This window comes from Stegostoma tigrinum, chromosome 7 (genome assembly GCF_030684315.1).
Source record: "Stegostoma tigrinum isolate sSteTig4 chromosome 7, sSteTig4.hap1, whole genome shotgun sequence".
NCBI lineage: Eukaryota > Metazoa > Chordata > Chondrichthyes > Orectolobiformes > Stegostomatidae > Stegostoma > Stegostoma tigrinum.
Window position 1 is genome coordinate 9147453 of NC_081360.1, and position 20036 is coordinate 9167488.

Consider the following 20036-nt stretch of genomic DNA (forward strand, 5'->3'; position numbering starts at 1 on the left):
GGGCTTTATTCCTGCTCTGATGTGGTCATTTTTTTTCTCTCTCTGTTGTCCTGCCTTTTGCTTCGATTACCTTCCTGGACTTTACCTGAGGCGTCTGTCCTTCTTGGAGAGATGGCTATTTCGCCACGTGAGAGACAGTGTCAGCCAATCTCATCCTAACCTGACATCTGCCAGTCCAGTTTCACCGGGCAGCTGCCAGGAGCAACAGTTTCAACTTGGTATTTTTCCCTCATGCCCTGTTCCAGGAGGTGCTGGTGCCAGTTTGAGAGTCCGACATACAGGAACTGAATCCAGACATTTCAGCACCTGAAGCTAGGCCTGTGAATCCCTCCCAGTTTCAGATATCATCCTTTTGGAATCTTTCAGATTGTGAAGGATTCCTTTTCCTCATCCTTTCCCTGGATTTCTGAGAGCGCCTTTTCCTGTACTCCTCTCCATTCTCTCCTACAGTTCATGACAACAATTGCTTTCCCTGATATCTCCCAATTCCCTTCAGACTGTGACTATTGAAACTGCTTCCACTGCCCTTTCCTGCAGCACATCCAAATGAGAACAAAACGCTATGCACTGTTACCTGCTCTTTTCACTCACTGGAGTGCATCACATGGGAACATTGGACTGAAACCGCACAAAAAAGGCTAAAACATCAAGCACACTCTACCAGAAAATATCTAATCAATCATTGGAGCTGATTATTTTATTAATGACTTGGACGAGGGAATTGAAGGATGGGTCAGCAAGTTTGCAGACGACACAAAGGTCGGAGGTGTCGTTGACAGTGTAGAGGGCTGTTGTCGGCTGCAGCGGGACATTGACAGGATGCAGAGATGGGCTGAGAGGTGGCAGATGGAGTTCAACCTGGATAAATGCGAGGTGATGCATTTTGGAAGGTCGAATTTGAAAGCTGAGTACAGGATTAAGGATAGGATTCTTGGCAGCGTGGAGGAACAGAGGGATCTTGGTGTGCAGATACATAGATCCCTTAAAATGGCCACCCAAGTGGACAGGGTTGTTAAGAAAGCATATGGTGTTTTGGCTTTCATTAACAGGGGGATTGAGTCTAAGAGTCGTGAGATCTTGTTGCAGCTCTATAAAACTTTGGTTAGACCGCACTTGGAATACTGCGTCCAGTTCTGGGCGCCCTATTATAGGAAAGATGTGGATGCTTTGGAGAGGGTTCAGAGGAGGTTTACCAGGATGCTGCCTGGACTGGAGGGCTTATCTTATGAAGTGAGGTTGACTGAGCTCGGTCTCTTTTCATTGGAGAAAAGGAGGAGGAGAGGGGACCTAATTGAGGTATACAAGATAATGAGAGGCATAGATAGAGTTGATAGCCAGAGGCTATTTCCCAGGGCAGAAATGGCTAGCACGAGGGGTCATAGTTTTAAGCTGGTTGGTGGAAAGTATAGAGGGGATGTCAGAGGCAGGTTCTTTACGCAGAGAGTTGTGAGAGCATGGAATGCGTTGCCAGCAGCAGTTGTGGAAGCAAGGTCATTGGGGTCATTTAAGAGACTGCTGGACATGTATATGGTCACAGAAATTTGAGGGTGCATACATGAGGATCAGTGGTCGGCACAACATTGTGGGCTGAAGGGCCTGTTCTGTGCTGTACTGTTCTATGTTCTATGTTCTAAAACTGGCCAGTTCAAATGCTAGAGCACTACTACTTGGCATCAGCTTCATTTAAATTTCAGTCATCACCAAAGGTGATACTTTACTTCCATTATCATTTAATAAAAGGAAAATAGTTTATTGGTCCCAATCTTGGCTCACAACAGTGAGAGAAAGCTTAAATCTGTTTTGATCCCTCTGGCACAATGACATTTTCTGTCATTTCCCTCATGCCTCTATTGTAATTAGATTCACCAAGAGAAAGAACTATTTTCCAATGCTTGACATTAACCATAACGTTAAGCAACACATTTAATTATTTATTGATTTAAATAGATTCATAGCGTACGGGGCAGCTGCTCCAGGATCCCTACTTGATACCGAAGCCTTGTGTGTTATTTCCGTTTCAAAGAAAACATAAACAGAGTGGATTTCCCAATGTAGAAAAGGCTCTTTTGAATGTTCTATAATTACTCATCAAGATGCAAACATCTCAACTGTAGCTGTCAAAAGGGGGAAGAGCTAACCGACCACTGAAACAGGCTTCTCCAGCAGCAGGAAGATAGAAATGTTTTGAAATTACAAGAAGGGAATTCAGCCAAAGAGACGTGTCGAGTTCTAACTCCTTCTTCGTCTAACCTTATTGGCAAATTTTCATCCTCTTTCAGGTACCTGCCCAACATACCCTCAAAAAGCATGGAGATTTCAAACCTCATTTCATGTTTCCTCCCCCTGTGCAGACTCTTCTTTCCATGTATTGTCCAGCACGTTTGAGAGAGTCACACAGGGTGGTGACAGTTCTGCGCCCCCCATGACACTTACCCCTGGGTGCAGTTGGCATGGCAAGGATGGCACTCATGGTTGGAGTCAGCATACTTGAAGATGAAACCCTTGGCGCCATGAAGTCCATCGGGGCACTTCTCCACACAGTTGGGCCCATCCTTGAAGTGGGAGCACTTGGTGCAATGGTCAGGGCCCTGGCAAGCCACAAGCAAACAAACAGCTTACACTTCTTGCCTGAACTGACAGAAAATGGATGATCATCACTTGTAAAAAGCGAACAAACTACCAGATGATGGTTTACACACGTTCCCTACATTTTATCACTATCGCCAAGGACAGAAAGAGCCCTTGTCTTGAGCTGTATAACTAGCAAATGGTTAGAAGACTCACAACAAAAACTGTTTCAACATAAGGATTCTGAATAATCCAAGATGGAGACAGGGGAAAAAAAATTGTGGCAGAAAGAGTTGCTCCTTTTTTGAGGTATTTTCAATGTTGGAGCTGATTTCCTCGAGTTCTCAGAGCACAGCAGTAATCATTGTTTTAGTATTATTTTGCAACTTTGGGGGAAAAAACATCAAAACAAAGGCACTTTAAAAAGGAGAAAGAGAGACAAAGGCAGTGAGCACATGGGAAGTAAATCAAACAGAGCGCTAAACCTGCACAGCTGTCTGACCCAGCAATAGCCTGCACAGCCAACTGCCTCTGCTATTTAGATTAACAACATTTAAAAGGCATCTGGATGGGTACATGACTAGGAAGTGTTTAGAGGGACATGGCACAGATGCTAGCAAATAGGACTAGACTAATTTAGGGTTTCAGTTCGGCATAGATGAGTTGGACTGAAAGATCTGTTTCCATGCTGTACATCTCTATAACTCCATGACTATGACTATGTGGGTTTATGACTCTACGTGAGACATGCACAAAACCCCTATTTTTTGTTTTAAGCTAATACTTTGTGCTCTTGAATCCTGACACTCTCTTACAAGCAAGGGGATTACTTGAAAGGGAGCCAAGTTTCTGCTCCAATTGGGCATACTCTTGTAGGTTTTATCATAATCACCTCTCACCTCTAACTGCTCAACCCAGTCAATCAGCCTTTCTTTGTAATTCTTCACCCAATGCTTATGTCAATGATACATGTTGTAGGGTAATAATTATTTTTAATGCCCCTGTGGTTTTTCTACCAGGTGTCACCAGCAGCAGTAGCTTGGAAATTAACCTCGACGTCCAGGAGAATCCAGGGTATTCCTGCAGGGTTGATTATCCCCCCACATCAGGGATGGAACCAGGAGGCAGCAAAGCTCTCCTTGTGTTTTTTTTTCTTTTTGAGTCCACCAACTGTGGAAGAACTTTGTGTTTAAGAGAAAAAAAAACACAAGAAAAATCAAGTCTTTTAATTTTAGACCCTAAAGAAAGTTGCACATTGCGATGTGGTACAGTGTGTATCTCTCTCGAGCCACAGTCAGTGTGCTATGGGTCCAAATCCCACTTCAAAGGCTCAAATATGCAATACAGTGGGACATACCAGTGCACAGTGTACTGCCCTGACAGAGGTACCATCTTTTGGTTGCAATCTTTTGGTTAAACAGTAACAACAGTTTGCCCTCTCAATTGGATATAAAAGGTCTGGGGACAATAGTCTTCTCAGTCATGTCCGGCCCAAACTATACCACTCAACCAGCTCTGTTCAATTCTGGTACAATTGGCCTTGCATGTGAGTAATTTGGCTGTTTGACATTACTGTGGACCACAAATCCTGTAAACTGCCTTGGGATATCTTGAGGTGGCTGAGGTAACTATTTGAATGCAAATGTTTTCGAGTTGTGGCAACTAGCTACAGGGATCTGTGGCAGAGGACAGGCAGGATACCTCATCAGTGGCAGTACCGATTCGCCATCATTGTTAACCGTGTCCTCGAATTAGAGGTAATTTTGATGGGCACCGGGTGAGAACAGGAAGGGGGACACGTCATGATGCACTTTCCATGACAAATCATTTTCAAATGCTGAAATATGTAAAACTAATCAGCAATTCAGGGAACCACATGACAGCAAGAGATAGTGCCCTCCAAAGATGAGCAAACCAAGAGGTTTCTACTTTTTTGAAATGAAAGGGAGGGCCACCACCAATGTGACAATAGTCCCCCTAAAAGTTTAATTGGTGCATTTTCGGGAGTAGCCTTACGTTAAACTGCAGGATATAATGTTTCATCGAGTGCTAGAATGTCACCGAGAGAAAGTCACTGCTGGATCCAAGACAAGCTAGACATGGAAGAGAAATGCACCATGAGGATTTCCATGTGTGCCCCAACCCTTCCCACTCAGCAAAGGAAAAAAATTGCAAGCTTCCTATACATAGTCCAAGATTTACACAGGTTCCCAGCAGCACTGGGCCCCAGAATCACCCTAATCATTGGTCGATAGCACTCTTGTGGAAGAATCCCCCCCTCCTTGTATTGCAGCACCAGTTCTACTGGGGACCATGAAGCAGCTGAAGTGTTTGGTGCATTCCTAGTTAATGAGAATAATAGCTAAACAATAATTTGCATTTATATAACACTTTCCAGTGGTCAAACATCCCAAGGTGATTTAAGAATGGGAGGAAAAAAAATGTACAGCTGAACGATTTTGACACAAACTGTGGTTCCCTCATAAGAAACTCAAAGAATGTCTTTTAGACGATTAAACAATTGTGAATTGTGGTGACTGTAGGAATTTGGTTTTAACAAAGCAAATCAATTGATATTCCTATTTGACCAATCACTGTCTGAAATGTTAACCATGATAGCCTTTTCTCCATTTAATGGGTTAATGTGTCAATAGAGTTTCTCTTCTCCCCATCCGAGGGGCATAATCAGACATTATTTACCCCATCAGAATTACATTAGAACAGCATTTGTTATATCAGAAGCCATCTTTAATGATAACAATTCGGTTTCAAAGTTAAGCATTTCACAATAAATGCTGTCGCATTGCAACAACACTTGCTGCAGTGCAAAAACAGTCATGACATTTTAGCCTCGTGCACTGCTGTTTTGACCTTGGTGGCTGAGAGAAACAGAATCAATAACCAAGCAGAGGTTTCACCCCAGTGACACTGGCATTAGCACTTAAACACTCAGGGGAAGGTGACAAACAAATGGGTGTGCTGTAAATTGGATAATTTTCTTCAGAATTGAAATCATTGATAAATTTCTGTAGCTTCCACTCAAGCAGCAACAGAAAGGGAAGGTATGGAATCACAAAGTTGTGACCCCTGCATAAATGACCCCAGCCGCTAGATAAAATGATCCTCGGCTTTGTGAGAGCAAACTATTCCTAATGTCTCACAAAACAAAATGATTATTAACACCAGCTTTCAAAGGAACTTTGATTTTATTAGATGGGATGGTTGAGGACGTACTATATTGAGAGGTCCAAAATGTCTCTCCTCGCCGATCTCTTATTTCAAACTGAGAATTTATTTTCTACACAATTTTTGTTGCTTTGCACGCCCAGAACCGTGACTGTTCAGAGAACCCTTTGCATCCCTGTTTAAAATTGATTATCTGCTGTTTTGTTTTATCCCACTGAAAATTAATGGGAAGCTACTAACCCACAGCACAATAAATCTTGAGAAATTCTACTTTTAAATGCCTTCTTGTTTTGTGCACTCTGTGTTCCTTCAGCATTCCCAGTCTATCAGCAGAGGGACCAGGCAAAAAGAGGCACACCAGTAAACATGCACATGGCTAATTTGACTTACCCACGTATATGTGGGAGAGATCCAATCAAACATTAACGAGATTTAGGTCTTGATTGTGTCCACTTAAAGCAATGCCACCAGCTTATGAAGCATAAACCTGCTGTGCACGTTCAGTGGTGTGTAGGCCTCATTAATTTTTAGGCTGTATGGGTGAGATCAACAAGTTTTTTGCTGCTCATGATCTGCGAAAATAGCAGTCTAGAAAATTACAACATGTAATATGCTAAGGGCAATGAAGGATACAATGCAATCCTCCATTCGCGCTGTATAGCCTTCAAAGGAGACAAATAACAGCACTGTTGTCAGACTTTCAATTGTGTTTTTTTTATGTTTAATATAGTAGAGTCAAAGGATAATCACCTTGCAATTTTTAATTGATGTGAACTTACCTTCCATTCTCGAAAATGGCATTCCATTGGCCATTTCACATGCTCTGTGAATATCTGAACCTTCCAGGGATGGACTCACTCAACTTACCCTTGTCTCTCCCATTATCATTTATCAGAAAGCCTGCCTTATTTGCACTGATCATAGACAGTAGGACCTAGTAAACGGGCAATTATCTGTGAGAGGCAGGATCTTTGCTTGGTGACTAGCCCATTGCTCTCATGTTCAATACATCTTACTTCATTAAATCTACAGAACATAATGCTTATAGCTGGCAGCATTCATATTAAGAGGCTTTCAAACTATTTCAGTTTTACTTTGCAGATACATCAGCTCCTCCAGAAAATATTGCTGGAGGTCATATAGCTGTTAAATGAAAACAGTATGTTGTGTTGCTTATTAACATCAAGACCTTTTGCAAGAATGTTAAAGGAACCTTCAGTGAAATGACAGAATTATATTTTCAATGTGACTCATTATTCCCAGACCCTGCGATGGGCGTGAATGAATGTAAGGTGGAATACCCAATACTCGGCAGATATCTTATGGTGTAAGATTTGTTCCCTTTGGGACGCTGGAGGGAAAAACGAAGCTAGAGAAACCTGGACTATGTTTGAATACCAAAAGAACAAAGGAATAATTTAGCACACAGAATTTTTGGACTCAGAAGACATTACAGTGATAGGGAATGAGGCTGATCCCTTCCAAATGCATCGTGATTTATAAGACAAGACAGTAAAACTGTGTGGACCAAGACTTTAGAGGAATCTGCCAAGGAAATTCAAGAGGAGGGTATAAGCTCAAGTTGATAAAAAGTCAGTTTAGGACAGATGTACCAAAGTATTTCTTCACCTAAAGATCAGTTAACATTTTGAATCATTCATCTGGTAGCACGGTAAAGGGGACACTCTGGCATTTTACAATTCAGAGCAAATGGTTAAGGCAGAAATGGTTTAGATAGCTGGTCAAACAAAAAGATGTTAAAGGACTGGGGGACTGGATGGGCATTTAGGATGAAGACTTCAGCCCTTGGAAACAGACTTGTTGGAGTGTTTCTGTGTTTGTAACTTTTACATAATTCTACTGCTACCTCTGACCTCTTTCAATTGCATTTGACTCATTAGGGCCTTCATTGGGTCCTTGTCCATATTTAGACATACTGCAGAAGTACATTGCTTGGAAAACAACCACAACAATTCAGCAAGTAATTCAACGTAACAATCCAAATATGCCAAAAGAATTGCAAAATGTAGGCTGAGAGCTTTTACAATTGTGGACACAAAGTAAGGACATTTTGCATTACACCCAGTATATCTATACAGATAACCACCCACAGTTGGAGGTCATTGGGCTGTGAAAGTGACTCCTTACCGTTCCATGACACGTTAACACATCTTCATCCATTTTCTCACACTGCTCATCACATTCCATGCAGACAGTACCATTTGCGAATTCTCGAAAATCCCTGAATAAAATTTAAGCTCCTTGTTATAAAGTGAATTTTAGAAGGAAGGTTTTACATGTCACATTTTTGTTCTAACAACTTCTATGGTTAATTGCATTAAAGCATAAGCTTGATGGCCTTCAGCCAGGAGCAACTTTTGCAAACGTGTGCATGAATATTAACAGCCGATCAACAGCATAACAGCAGAGTTTCAACATGGACGAGCAGCTTTCAACCTCACTTGATGGAAATAGTCAATTTTCAATTTGTAATCACCTAACAGAAAAGCAGTTTGCAGAGGCATTTACCAGAGTGTTGTCAAAGATGACAAACTGAGTCGGCAATGCAACACTAGACAACTGGAGTTGTTTTCTTCAGAGCAGTGAGATTCAGGGGAAACTCACTAAAAGTGTTTACAATCATGTGGGATTTGAACAGAGCAAATAAAGCAAAGTGGTTACTGGTGGCAGAAGGGTTGGTGGCCAGAGGACAAAGGTTTACTATCAAATGCAAAGTACAGTGGGCACTAGATACCTGAATTAAAAACAAACAGGCTGGAAAAGCTCAGCAGATCAGGTAGTACCTATGGAGAGAACTAGCCTAATGTTTCAGGTCAATGAAACTCAATTTCTCTCCACAAATGCTGTTCATCGACAGACTTAAAGGCATTGGCAAAAGAGTTACAGGCCAGGTGAGGGCCATTTTGATTGGCACAGTGGCTCAGTGGTTAGCTGGGTTAGATTCCACCCTTGGGCACCTGTCTGTGTGGAGTTTGCAAATTCTCCCCACGTCTGCAAGGGTTTCCTCCAGCTACTCCAGTTTCCTCCTGCAGTCCAAAGAAATGCAGGTTAGGTGGATTGGCCGCGCTGAACTGTCCAGAGTGTCCAGGGATGTACAGGCAAGGTGGATTAGCCACGGAAAATGCAGGGATACATTGGTGGGGTGGGTCTGGGTGAGATGCTCTTTGGAGGGTTGCTGTGAACTTGATGGGCCGAATGGCTTGCTTCTACACTGTACGCTTTCTATGATTCATTTTCTTAACACGGTGAGATGTTATGAAAAGGCAGGCACTAGTTGAAAAGGTGATGCAAGCGTATTCAGTAGGAAACTAGATAGTCAGAAATGAAACGTTTGCAGGACTGTGGGGAAAGACTATGTCAGTGGAAATTATTAAAAGCTCGCTCAAGGAGCCAGCAGAGACACAGCAGGCCGAATGGCTTTCATTCATCCTTTATGATTCCTGTAGAGCCTGGTCAGAAATAACCCTCAGGACATCACAAAGGTGTGGAAAAACATATCCCAAACAGGGGCATGAGGACTGGGAGCTGGTGCTGAATGCTCAGTTGACAAGTTGGGACCTGTAAAGGTATATGAACAAGAAGAGAAAGGTAAAGGGGCTCACTATTTTAAGAGACCTTTTTTAATCTTCTTAAATGAAAATCTACGAGATCTTCTTATCCATTTTGGGCACATGCAAAATGTTTCAAGAAATTCAGTTTCAATACACAAAAAACTGCCACTGAGTCATTTTTAATGCTAACAAGTTACAGTTTTAAAAGATAACAATTCATCAGTTGTGCTCTGTTCCCTAAGGTCCCACCTCAAGTCCTACAAAACATACTCCAGTGACTTATGAGAGAACTGCAGTCAAGGGAGTTTACATTGGCAGTTCGAAGGCAATGTTGGAGTCAGAGATAACAAGGTATGGAGCTGGAGGAACACAGTGGGCCAGGCAGCATCAGAGGAGCAGGAAAGCTGGCGTTTTGGGTCTGAAGAAGGGTCCCGACCAGAAATGTCAGCTTTCCTGCTCTTCTGATTGCTGCCTGACCTGCTGTGTTCCTCCAGCTCCAAACCTTTTGTTGCCTTTACCTTGGTTTGCATCTTTGACACAATATTTCTCGAGAACAGCAGTAATTTTAATGACTAAATATCATACTTGAGAATCAAAACAGCACTGAGGTCTTCAAAGAGGAAATGCACACATTCTGATTATGAATAAGGAGGGCCAAAGATACACTGGCCTTTATCGCAATAAGATTTAAGTAGAGGACTAAAGATTTGTTACTTCAATTATATAGAATGTTGATGAGACACATCAAGAGTTTTGTGCACTGTTTAGTGCTCTCCCTAAGGAAGGACAATAAACGCCTTGGAGAGATTCAGCAAACAAAATCCTCGGATGGCAGCACTGTTCTCTGAGGGAAGATTGAGGAGACGTGGCCTGCAATCCCGAGAGTTTAGAAAAGTTGTGACCCTGTTGAAATGTACAAAATTCTTAAAGGACTGGACAGGGTAGATGCAGAAAGGAGGCTTTCCATTGCTGAAGGAAGTGGAATGAGGAGACGCAGACTCAAAATCAAGAGGAAGCTAATTAGGACTGAGATAAAGATTTTTTTTTGCTCAGGGTGTAGTAAATGTTTAATTCTCCACCAGAGATGGCTGTGGAAGCTCAGTCATTGAATGTTTTCATGTCAGAGATTGTTAGTTTCCTAGAGATTGATAGTTTTCTAGATATGAAGGATACATGGGCATTACACTGAAGTAAATGATCAGCCATGATCTTGACTGCTAAGGTAGTTCAAGGGACTGAATGGCTTACTCCTGTTCCTATTTCCAATGTTCCATAACAGGAAAAGGAGGGGCATCTAAGGCCTAAGCTCCTTAGATGAATAAAAATAATGAGGTTATAATGAGGCAGGGAGAAAACATTAGATGAGGAAAAGGAGAAATCGAGTAAAGAACAAAGCTGACTACAGAAACTACAGAAGTACCTAGAAGGTGTAAAAGTGGGATTAACAGGGACAAAGGGAATTTACAGATTAGCAGTTAACATCAAACAGAAGTCAAAACTGCTTCAAAATCTGTAAATAATAAAACATGAGTGTTGTGGCCCAGAGGCATCAAAGAGGAGATATTCGTGAAGAGACAAAGGTCATGGCTGAGATCCTAAATGAAAACTTTGAGGAGGAGGTTGCTGTCAAAGTGGCAATGAAAGAGGAGGGAATAGTGAAGTTAATCAGATAAAAATAGATATACAGAAAACAAAAGGTTAGCAGTCTCAAAAGCAGGAAAGCCACCCAGTCTCAATGAGTTTACATCCTATATAACTGAGAGAAGCAAAGGTCAAAACAGCAGGAGCTCTGACCACAATCCTCCCGCATCCTGCTTGCAATATGGGGATGGTGCTCGAGGACTGGAGGATTACAAATGATTATAAAAGGGGAAGGGAGTACACCCAGCAATAACAATTCAGTCTACCCAATGTTGAAGATGAAGAAACTTTTAGCAATAATAAACCTTAACAAATTTAATTTGCATTAGGAAAGATATGGATGAATAAATGGAAGTCAAGTTTATTAATGTGACTGAAGTCCTTGAAATAACAAGGAAGGTTAAGTGTAGTAAGCATACACAGATTTCCAAGACATAAAGCTCCATAAGAACTGTGGACACTGGAAATCAGAAACCAAAGTAGAAATTGTTGGAAGAACTCAGCAGGTCTGGCAGCATATGTGGAGAGAAAACAAGAGATAAGGTCTACTGACCCTTCATCAGAACTTCTTCAGAACAGTTCTGTTGAACTCTACGTGAGTGAATGTGAGACCTGCTAAGGTCTTCCAGCAATTTCTGTTTTTGCTTGGATACATTTGATTTAGTTCCACATGACAGATTTCTTACTGAGATTAATACACATGGAATTAAAGAAAGTTTGGTCAACTAACTGCTGGACTAAAAAAGCATAAAGATATAGAGATGAATAATTATTTTCAGATTGGAAGCAAATATACAATGGTGACCCCGAGGGGTCAGTATTTGGGAACACTGATCTTTCTAATGTATAGTAATGACCTGTTCTTGTGTATACAGGGCAAAGAATTAAAGTCTGTAGATAACATGGAAATGTCAATGTAGTGCACAATGAAGGTAATAATGAAGGACATAGACACTGGTGAAATGAGCAGACACATAGACAATGAAAATTAGCACAGAGGACTGTGAAGTCCTACATTATTTGTACTAGCGCAAAAAATAAAGAATAATAAACTAATTGACTCAATTTTTAAGAGGGTGAAGAAGCAGAAAGCTGGGGACACCTGTGCACGAATGTTTGAATGTGTCAGCACAACTAGCGGAGCATGTTAGGAAAGAAAACTAATTTCCTGGCTTTATGAGTTAAACAATGAGGTTTGAGAGCAAGGAAACATCTCTTGACAGAACTTCAGCTGGAGCTTTTACTCCAGTTTGGGCAATAATGTTGAGCAGATTTAAACTTCCATAAAGTAAATCATATCAATATTTACATAAATAAACAGGTAAAAATGCATAGGGCTATGAGGAGAGAGAACAGAACTAGGAATGAGATAATATTTTCCGGACGCTGGAGAATCCGAGATAACAAGGTGTAGAGCTGGATGAACACAGCAGGGCAAGCAGCATCATAGGAGCAGGAACGCTGACGTTTCGAGCCTAGACCCTTCATCAGAAATGCGGGAGGGGAAGGGGGTTCTGAAATAAATAGGGAGAGAGGGGGAGGTGGATAGAAGATGGATAGAGGAGAAGATAGGCGAAGCGTAGACAGACAAGTCAAAGAGGTGGAAATGGGGCCAGTAAAGGGTAAGAGGGTAGGTGGGGAGGTAGGGAGGGGATAGGTCAGTCGGGGAGGACGGACAGGTCAAGGGAGCGGGATGAGGCTAGTAGGTAGGAAATGGGTGTGCTGCTTGAGATGGGAGGAGGGAATAGGTGAGAGGAAGAACAGGTTAGGGTGGCTGGGATGAGCTGGGCTGGTTTTGGGATGCGGTAGGGGGAGGGGAGATTTTGAAGCTTGTGAAGTCTACATTAATACCCTGAGGCTGCAGGGTTCCCAAGCAGAAAATGAGTTGCTGTTCCTGCAACCTTCGGGTGGCATCATTTTGGCACTGCAGGAGGCCCAGGACGGACATGTCATCTGAGAAACAGGAAGGGAAATTGAAATGATTCGCGTCTGGGAGGGGCGGTTATTTATTGCAAACCAAGCGTAGGTGTTCTGCAAAGCGGACCCCGAGCCTCCACTTGGTTTCCCTGATGTAGAGGAGGCCACAACGGGAACAGCGGATGCAGTATACCACATTAGCAGACGTACAGGTGAGCATCTGCTTGATGTGGAAAGTCTTCTTGAGCCTGGGGTGGGGGTGAGGAAGGAGGTATGGGGGCAGATGTAGCACTTCCTGCGGTTGCAGGGAAAATTGCCAGGTGTGGTGGGGCTGGAGGGGAGTGTGGAGTGGACAAGGGAGTCATGGAGAGAGTGGTCCTTCCGGAAAGCAGACAAGGGTGGGGACAGAAAATGCCTTTGGTGGTGGTGTCGGATTGCAGATGGTGGAAGTGTCAGAGGATGATGTGTTGGATCCGGAGGTTGGTGGGGTGGTATGTGAGGACTAGGGGGATTCTTTTCTGTTTGTTATTGCGGGGACAGGGTGTGAGGAATGAGTTGTGGGAAATGCAGGAGACACAGTTGAGGACATTCTCGATGACTGCGGGGGTGATATCGTGGTCCTTGAAAAACGAGGACATCTGAGATGTACGGGAGTGGAATGCCTCATCCTGGGAGCAGATGCAGCAGAAGCAAAGGAATTGGGAAGAGGAAATGGCATTTTTGCAGGAAGGTGGGTGGGAGGAGAAGTATTCTCGGTAGCTGTGGGAATCCGTGGGCTTGAGATGGATATCGGTGGTTGCCCGAGATGGAGACAGAGAGGCCCAGGAAGACAAGAGAGATGTTAGAGATGGTCCAGGTGATCCCTCCTCCGTACCTACACAGGCCCTAAACCCCACTTCTTCCTCTGTTACATAGATGACTGTATCGGCACCGCCTCGTGCTCCCACGAAGACCTCGAACATTTCAGCCACTTCACCAAAATCTTCCACCCCAACCTTAAGTTCACCTGAACCATCTCTAACACCTCTCTCACCTTCCTGGACCTCTCTGTCTCCATATCGGGCAACCACCTAGAAAATGATATCCATTTCAAGCCCACCGACTCCCACAGCTACCTTGTATACACCTCCTCCCTTCCACTCTACTGTAAAAATGCCATCCCCTATTCCCAATTCCTTCGCCTCTGCCACATCTGCTCCCAGGATGAGGCATTCCACTCCCGTACATCTCAGATGTCCTCGTTTTTCAAGGACCACAATATCACCCCCGCAGTCATCGAGAATGCCCTCAACTGTGTCTCCTGCATTTCCTGCAACTCATCCCTCACACCCTTTCCCAGCAATAACAACAAAAAAAAATCCCCCTCACCCTCATGTACCACCGCACCAATTTCCGGATCCAATGCATCATCCTCTGACACTTCCGCCATCCGCAATCCGACCCCACCACCAAAGACATTTTTACGTCCCCACTCTTGTCTGCTTTCCAAAGGGACTACTCTTTCTGTGACTCCCTTGTCCACTCCACACTCCCTTCCAGCCCCACCAGATCTGGCACTTCTCCCTGCAACCGCAGGAAGTGCTACACCTGCCCCCACACCTCATCCCTCACCCCCATCCCAGGCCCCAAGAAGACTTTCCACATCAAGCAGATGTTCACAGAACTAGGAATGACTAGATTCTTCTATCAAACAACTGATGGAGGAACGACAGGCCAATGTACTGTATTTCCTGTACTGTAAGATTTTATGATTTCACCTTCAGTCCTTGGTGAGAAGCAAACAAGTCTAAAGATGAGATACTCTAGGAATGGGAAGGAGCAACTAGCATAGGCTGGCCACAATTACCCATTGCCAGATGCAAATCCAGCATTGAGATCTGTCCTTCTGTACTCTGCTCAATCTCTAAATGGGGCCTGGGTCCAATAAATCTGCCTCAGACACGACTTACAATTTTACATTCCTCTTCCCTTTAGGGAAGGAAATTTGCTGTCCTTACCTATATGTGACTCCAGAGCCACGACAATGTAGCTGTACCATGAACTCCCCTCTCAACTCCCCTGTGAAATGGCCCAGCAAACTTCTTAGATCGAAGGCAAGAATACATTTAAAAACCTGGCTGTTTTGGTCATTTCTGGGCACATTGAGGCTGCTGTCACCTTCCAGATGCTGCTTCCGTTTCTCTGCAAGGCAGGAGCACTGATGGCTGCCACCTGCCTTTGCCACTCATGTTCAAAAGACAGCTCCCCCTCCTGGCAATTTTTAGTAACCCAGATCCACCAGCGTGTTCATAGAACATAGAACATTACAGCACAGTACAGGCCCTTCGGCCCTCGATGTTGTGCTGACCTGTCATTCCGATCTGAAGCCCATCTAACCTACACTATTCCATGTACGTCCATATGCTTGTCCAATGACGACTTAAATGTACATAAAGTTGGTGAATCTACTACCGTTGCAGGCAAAGCGTTCCATTCCCTTACCACTCTCTGAGTAAAGAAACTACCTCTGACATCTGTCCTATATCTTTCACCCCTCAATTTAAAGCTATGCCCCCTCGTCATCGCCATCCCCATCCTAGGAAAAAGCCTCTCCCTATCCACCCTATCTAACCAACTGATTATTTTATATGTTTCAATTAAGTCACCTCTCAACCATCTTCTCTCTAATGAAAACAGCCTCAAGTCCCTCAGCCTTTCCTCATAAGACCTTCCCTCCATACCAGGCAACATCCTAGTAAATCTCCTCTGCACCCTTTCCAAAGCTTCCACATCTTTCTTATAATGCAGTGACCAGAACTGTACACAATACTCCAAGTGCGGCCGCACCAGAGTTTTGTACAACTTCACCATAACCTCTTGGTTCCGGAACTCGATCCCTCTATTAATAAAAGCTAAAACACTGTACGCCTTCTTAACAGCCCTGTCAACCCGGGTGGCAACTTTCAAGGATCTGCGTACATGGACACCGAGTTCTCTCTGCTCATCTACACTGCGAAGAATCTTACCATTAACCCTGTACTTTGCCTTCCGGTTACTCCTACCAAAGTGCACCACCTCACACTTGTCTGCATAAAACTCCATTTGCCACCTCTCAGCCCAGCTCTGCAGCTTATCTATGTCTCTCTGCAACCTACAGCATCCTTCGTCACTATCCACAACTCCACCGACCTTAGTGTCGTCTGCAAATTTACTAACCCATCCTTCTACGCCCTCATCCAGGTCATTTATAAAAATGACAAACAGCAGTGGACCCAACACTGACCCTTGCGGTACACCACTAGTAACTGGTCTCCAGGATGAACATTTCCCATCAACTACCATCCTCTTTGACGAGGCTTTGACAGCGTGGCTGGGCATTGAAACTTGGAAATTATGCCAACTTCAAGTTACCCTAGAATTGAAAATCATTTCCTTTTTGTTGCTGGGACTATTTGGGGTCATTGTCATATCAATTGCTGATGGATCATTTTCTTATAGCATCAAGGCGCACTTTAACCTCAAGTACATACCTTCAGCACAGCCTTTCAACACCACCTTCAAACAGATGATTGATCTGTACTGACCAGTAATAAGAGGAGTCTTTCTCCATTCATGTATGACATTGGTTACAGAGTGCTGATTGGCCCCTTCCCAAAAATATTGAGGACCCAATAGAGTAATTTGGATCAACAGAATTACACTGGGGCTTGTATTTTAATGAATTGGATAAACAGCTGGAAATGCAGTGAGATGTCAGGAGATAATGTCACTAGTTCCCAAAGTATCCAAAAGCATTTTTGAAACAAATTAAATTACAGAGTTTATAAAGCAGCGCCAAATGATATTTAATAAGAAAGTATTACATTGTAAGCAAGCTGCTTTAATTAAAGACAATATACCATTGTCTGAAATCACAGCTGTTTTTCCATAACAAATAAAAATTGTTATATTTTTACTCCTACCAAGGGAAATGCATACAGTACTTCTAAATTCATCTCTCTCAAATTAATTCCATCGTTTTCCTTGCGCAATTAGTGGTTCTTAATTGTAAACAACCTATCCAGACTTTAACGAGAATCAAAGATGTGACATTTTATCAAATTGAACAAGCCTCATTTAGGCAAAACAAAACAAAAGTGTGAAACAATTACCTTGTTGCAAACTTTGATTGGGAGCAGGATGAAGGGTCTAAGACTGAAATGTCAACCTTCCTGCTCCTCTGCTGCTGCTTGGCCTGCTGGGTTCGTCCAGCTCTATGCCTTGTTATCTCAGATTGTCCAGCATCTGCAGTTCCTACTATCTCTGTTCAATGCAGGGTTGGGATCCGGACTCTAGGATGAATCCATACTTGAGCTGTGTAGCTCTTGTGAATTTAATTTCAAATGTAAATGGTCTAAGTCTCCAGGAATGTGAGCCCAACGCCAAATAAAGTAGCTCTCAGTGCCTTTTGGAGGAGGTGGCTGCCTGCCTGGCACCAGTGGCAATGATAGGCAGCAGGCACAAAGGTGGCTTCCAAAGCTTTGCTGATTACAGATGGCAAGACCATGGAGGTGGAACGAGGTGAGAAGTATCTGAGAAACCGGGCAAGGACTAGCTACTGTGCTGGCAGAAGTTAGTATTGACGAACACGACAGCTGCGTTACACCCAGCAACAGTTTGGTTTTACTGAAAGAAATTTCGAAATCGCAGGTGGGGATTGACAGGTACCTTAGCAAGCAACTCAAGGAGCTTAAGGAGGTGTTACCCAGTGCTGACAATGTTTCCAGCTTCTCCAATACATGAGTAGGGAATTAAAGAGGATATAGTAATTAAAGGGTTAAAAGGGGATTAAACAGGTACACTAGGCCACTCAAGATCCAAAAGCAGTGTGGGATCTCTGCAGTAAATGTACAAATGTCTTTACATTTCACTCTTCCAAGCAGCACAAGGGTCACATTTCCTAGTCACCAAGTGTTTGAAGTCATTGGTGTTTAATGGTTGCCACAAACTTCTCACAAGGACACTGACAGCAGAAATACATGTCACATAACTATAGCAAGCTAGCTGGTTACACCTCTCCAAACATCCCCTTCTAGTAAAAAAGTAACATGCACTATCATCTGCAGTTCCATGTTATGCAATTTACCCAATACATATGGTCGGAAGGAACCGACTGGGGCTGTTAATCTGGTCCAATCAGGGAGTCCTGGCTGATCGATATAAACAGGAGTGTCAGAGATTCTGTTCACTTTCAGAGCTGACTCTGAGGGAACTAAATCAATGTCAAAAACTCTTCACATGTAAATAAAAGGTGACTTGGTGATGAGATACCAGCTTCTGTGGAGTTATTTCACTCAGCTTTCTTCATACAGTGCACTGTTCTCAACAGTATGTCCTCAATGTACATCTGTTTCCCACTTGTATGTCATGTCCAGATGCTATCTCTATATGTAGTAACATTCTTGGCAGACACTTGGAAGCTGATAGAAGCAGTTTGAGAAAAAAATTGTTGTGAAATGACATCACTGTCACTTTGTCCCTCTCAAACTGGTATCAATTAAACTGTTCACAATACAGGACAATCACCAGGATCTTTTCTTAATCTGAGTGTAATGTTGTTCTGTTTGCATTTGTTCCTTGGATGTAAATATAACTAATTGGTCTTGCCACATAAAGTTGGCATCACAGTGCAAAGTAACTTCTTCACTGACGTTGTAGCACCACAGCAGTTTGACTTCAAAGTCAAATGTGAAAATTCTGTGTGTTCTGGGCTCCAGCAGATCCTAGAAGCAAGCTTCCATTGTATTCTGATGACAAATTAGAAAAGAAATATGCCTGATAGTTCAGGAATCCAACAAAACACGAGACTGCCTTCACATTGTTGATCACTGTTATAGCTCCCACCATGTCAGGTTCAAGATGAAGTCCTCTGAGGTCAGTACAAGATCAACGTACTTGACTTCAGGGATTTGCAATCACATTTTTTACTTGCTCATATTGCGAGACTTCTCTGGCAGTCGTATCAGATTCTGATCATGATCAGCAATGGTTTCTTCCATGGCTGTGTCTCCAAATCTATGCGCTAGCAGATCATCCATCCACTATTGCTGCAACTTATGGAAGTCACCGACTATCTCATGCTCGTTGTGTTGATACTCTTCTCAAGCTGTGGAAATGCCAAACAGCATACACAACCAGCTGCAACATCCAAATAGCATCTAGAGTGTAGTTAGAAAACTACCTAGAAAATAACTCCATTTGCCAGTAACCATCCTTCACATCAATTTCTAATGAAGTCCGTTGCCTTAGCAAGTTGAGGCAACATTTCCTTCCATGGTTGACATGGGGCAGTGAGATCTCTTCAAACTTTTACTGTGATCATTTGGGTCCATGGATGCTCTCAGCTTTCCAGATATCTTCACCACTGCCTTTCTGATAATCTGGTCTGTAGGTGTTGTCATTCCTAGCTCCTCTCTCCTGTCTCTCAAGCTGACTTGAAGACAGCTGGAACTCTCCACACCAGACGCTGGGTCAGTTTCTTACTCTCATCTACTTTGACATGATATTCACCAGGACAACATTCTGCGACCTGGTAAAACATCTTCAAAATATTTTAGGATCTCTTCAGCACCGGATGGTTTTGTGGCCTGCAAAGAACTTCAGATTTCTTCGGAGATTGTAGAACTGCCGATACTGGAGTCATAAATAATACAGCGTGAAGCTGGAGAAGTACAGCAGGCCAAGTGGCATCACAGAAGCAGGAAAGTTGATGTTTCGGTTCAGTACCCTTCTTTAGAAAATTCCTTTGGTCATGTTTAGAATTCTATGTCTAAGTCTTAGAGTTGCTTCAGTTGATGAAAGCTCAATTTTGCTAAATATTTACTATTAGGAACTCAACATCTTCATTCTACCCATTGCATTGAGCTCCCAGCTTCAGTTGTCCTCTTGGCATAAGGAATGATCTACCATGTAGTCTCAACCTTACCTTTGAGGGTTTCCATTTTGAATCACTATCTTGAAAGACTTTGAAATTATGTGAAGCTTGATAATGTGGCATGAAGCACTGGTATCCATCTGACACTTCACTTTGACATGATGTCTGCTTTAGTCGCCATCTGAACAGTCACAAACTATTTGTCACCAGCCCCTCTACACCCCCACCCATGCCCTCCAACCCGGATTAGACAATGCCAA

At 43.0% G+C, this 20036-nt stretch overlaps 1 protein-coding gene across 6 annotated transcripts in view; it reads right to left on the minus strand.

The window, feature by feature from the left end:
• LOC125454104 (receptor tyrosine-protein kinase erbB-4-like) overlaps nt 1-20036 on the minus strand; it is an 873837-nt gene that overhangs the window by 237007 nt on the left and 616794 nt on the right. For all 6 annotated transcript variants that reach the window (XM_048534471.2, XM_048534470.2, XM_048534469.2 and 3 more), the window contains exons 14-15: nt 7903-7996; nt 2434-2588 (exon numbers count right to left, since the gene is read on the minus strand). In XM_048534471.2, the coding sequence (XP_048390428.1) occupies nt 2434-2588; nt 7903-7996 (249 nt within the window). The remainder of the gene's footprint in view (nt 1-2433; nt 2589-7902; nt 7997-20036) is intronic.